Below are 3405 nucleotides of genomic sequence, written 5' to 3' on the forward strand. Positions count from 1 at the left end.
AGTCCACTGAAGGTTGGGGTGTTGTGCACGCCCTTTTATAGTAACGGTTGAGGGATATTGTAAACGTCATCAACCAGAGTGGGCTGATCCTTATTCAAACAATCAGCGTTGTTAGTTAGAAATGTGGGTTGGCGTTAGAAGTTCGTTCCAGCTCTCATATCTTGTTTGTTTAAGGCGTTGTCGCACTAGTCGAGTTGGTCTTCTGCTCAATCGATCGATACTTAAAAATGTTCACAACTTAAAATATTTATCATCGACATGCATTAAAATTATCAAACATTGTTTCTGTGAACCTTTTTTATAACTTAACTATTTTACTACTACTTTAATCGATTTAAACTTTCTCTGACGTAACCCTTAAAATGCTCGACCGCGCATTTAAAAAACACAGTTGATTGACATAAGAGCTTCGCAGCTGCCTAAAGCATGCATATTTTCAATTATGAAAGTTAAACTTGGCAACGACATACGACTGTTGATCCAGATGCGCACGTTCTGACAGGATGATTGATATTTTCACCTTACTACTTTATTCAATCCCACGAAAGTCATGCATGAAAGGAAATGTGATTAATGATTGCGAATGGGCCGAAATTATTTTTACTCAGGCATCTTGTGGCAAAACTTAATCACTAATCCCTGTCATGCTCTTGCTACTTCTATTTTTATGGCTATTTTTATATGCGTATCTCAATCACTATGAAGCCTTGCGTAACAGTAAGATCACATTATTTCAACAACTGGTACAATCTAGTATATGATGTGGTTTGTGTGTGTGAAACCTGGCTAAATAATACCGTGTTTGACAGTGAGCTTTTACAGGATTACTGCATCTTTCGAAAAGACAGAGTTGGACGAGTCGGAGGTGGTGTTCTCGTCGCTACAAAGCTGAACATAAGAGCAACTCGCCGCTTAGATCTCGAGAAGCAGGATGCTGAATTTATAGTAGTAGAATTAGTCAAACCCAACAAAAAGTCAGTCTTGCTATATACCTTCTATCGTCCCCCCGACTCAACAATGGAACCCCTTCAAAATCTTAACATGTCCCTCCAAAACACCAGTGAGTCCAGTTGTTGTGTCGTGGTTGGTGATTTTAATCTCCCAGCGATAGATTGGTCTACTGACAGTGGAGCTCCAATTAACAAAGGAGAACGAGTAATTGGTGATGTCCTCTGCGACCTTGTTGGGGACAATTTCCTAACCCAATTCATAGAAAGTCCTACACATAAAGCTGGAAACACACTCGATTTACTTTTGTGTAATTGTCCAGAAGTCATTGATGAGGTCAATATCAGAAGCCCTGAGGAATGTTATTTCCCAACAGATCATCAAATTATTGACTTTAGTATCAAACTGAACTTTCAACGAACTAAGTCGGCAGCGCGTCAGGTTTATAACTTCAAGGAAGCTGATTTTGAAGGTCTCAATCATACACTCAGTCAGATGAAATTTGATGTTAACAGTACCAATGATATCGATAAACTTTGGTCTTGCTGGAAAAAATCGTTCCTTAATGCAGTAAATAGCCACATTCCAACTAAAATAATAAAGGATACCAATTCTCTTCCTTGGGTAGATAAAGAAGTTCACCATCTTATCCGAAAGAAATACTCAGCATTGAAAAGATATCGCCAAAACAAGTGCGAAACGAGAAAACAAAAGCTAAGAGGCTTAAGTGACGCAGTCAAGTCGCTAATTAAAAGGAAACATAGAGAATATCTAAGGAAAATCGAAACATCATTCGCAACTAATCCGAAACTTTTCTGGACCTACCACAAAGCAATTCTGCATAGCAGGTCAAAACAAACTTCTGACATTGTCTTCAGCGGTATTACAGCAAAGTCGTCTGCAGAAAAAGCCGAGCTTCTAAATTCTTACTTCTCCTCAGTATTTACAACATACAGTACTAACATCAGAGACTGTTATGGTGAGGCGTCCGAAACTGAGCTCAGACTGGGTGAATTAACAGTTGATGTGGCTGAAGTGGAAAAATTACCTCAGAAATTTGGATATCACCAAAGCGAGTGGCCCTGACAACATACCAGCACGTCTACTAAAAGAATGCAGTTGGCATATTGCGCCTATAGTCTCTGTGAAATTTAATGTATCTCTGAGTGTCGGACGACTTCCCGCAGAGTGGAAATCAGCGAATGTAACACCAGTTCACAAGAAACATCAAAGAGAACCCGCGGAGAATTACCGACCGATATCCTCTTGCCCATCATTGCGAAACTATTGGAACATGTAATCAACGTTATCTCCCCGGGACAACACGGTTTCTTACGCAATCGATCATGCACTACACAACTGCTGCAGGTGCTACATAAGACAGAGTTGCAAAAAAGAGTTCAACCTTCCTCCGGTAACATTTCAAGTTTTGAAAACCTTCCTCAAAATGACGTTACGTCATTGAGTCAGTGGCAACCAGCATAAAGAAATAGTGGTTTTTTGGTACATGCATGTGATCAATTAGAGTGTTCAACTTTGAACCTTCCTCACAAACCTCATTCAAAGCAAACCTTCCTCCGGGTGGCACCCGCGTACCCGCAGCTTTTTTGCAACTCTGACATAAGATTGGAGAAAATCTTGACCGAAATATTCAGACAGACATTGTCTATTTGGATTTTGCCAAAGCTTTTGACTCTGTCGATCATGGATTAATCTTGGCAAAACTCAGGCATTTTGGTGTACATTCAAACATGCTAAATTGGTTTACTGACTACTTAACTGGTCGGACCCAAAGAGTCGTCGTTGATGGTGTTGCTTCAGGTTGGTCCTCAGTAACATCTGGTGTACCGCAAGGTACCATACTCGGTCCAATGTTGTTTGTATTATTCATTAATGATTTACCCGACATCATTCCTGAAAAATCAGAATCTGCCCTATACGCTGACGATACAAAAACATTCAGGAAAATTACTTGTGAAGATGATGCTCGCCAATTACAACAAACTTTAACAAACCTAGCCACCTGGAGCAATACCAACTATGAAGTTCAACGAGTTAAAATGCAAAGTGTTGACTGTGTCGCGAAAGAAACAACCGGTGGATTTCCCATATCAACTAGGCTCAACCACTCTTTCTCATGTTGAGAAAGAGAAAGATCTCGGAGTTACAATGACTTGGAATCTTTCATGGGATTCTCATATCTATGAGATTACAGCTAAAGCGAACAAACTGCTCGGTTTATTGAAGAGGACATGCCCTTTCTTAACTGACGTCAGTGTTCGCCGTACTCTATACCTTTCCTTAGTGAAATCAAATCTAACTTATGCCTGTGAAGTTTGGTCACCATATGTTTGCTCACAGAGGATAAAGATAGAGCGAGTGCAGAGGCGAGCCACTAGATGGATATTGAAAGCTAGGAAGGGTGACACAGCTACAATGAACGTCTCAACGATCTGA

At 40.2% G+C, this 3405-nt stretch overlaps 1 protein-coding gene across 1 annotated transcript; it reads left to right on the top strand.

Annotated features, from left to right (window-relative positions):
• Positions 1-2988: 2988 nt before the first annotated feature.
• On the top strand, positions 2989-3405 carry LOC114541420. Its single transcript, XM_028561345.1, has one exon. The coding sequence runs from the start codon at positions 2989-2991 to the stop codon at positions 3403-3405; it is 417 nt and encodes a 138-aa protein (XP_028417146.1).

The sequence above is a fragment of the Dendronephthya gigantea genome, unplaced genomic scaffold (assembly GCF_004324835.1).
Source record: "Dendronephthya gigantea isolate DGI-Jeju-01 unplaced genomic scaffold, DenGig_1.0 000290F, whole genome shotgun sequence".
NCBI classification, from domain to species: Eukaryota; Metazoa; Cnidaria; class Anthozoa; order Malacalcyonacea; family Nephtheidae; genus Dendronephthya; species Dendronephthya gigantea.

Excerpts from the sequence above, each read along its gene's own strand:
- LOC114541420 (XM_028561345.1), top strand. The coding sequence starts at position 2,989 with ATGAAGTTCAACGAGTTAAAATGCAAAGTGTTGACTGTGTCGCGAAAG.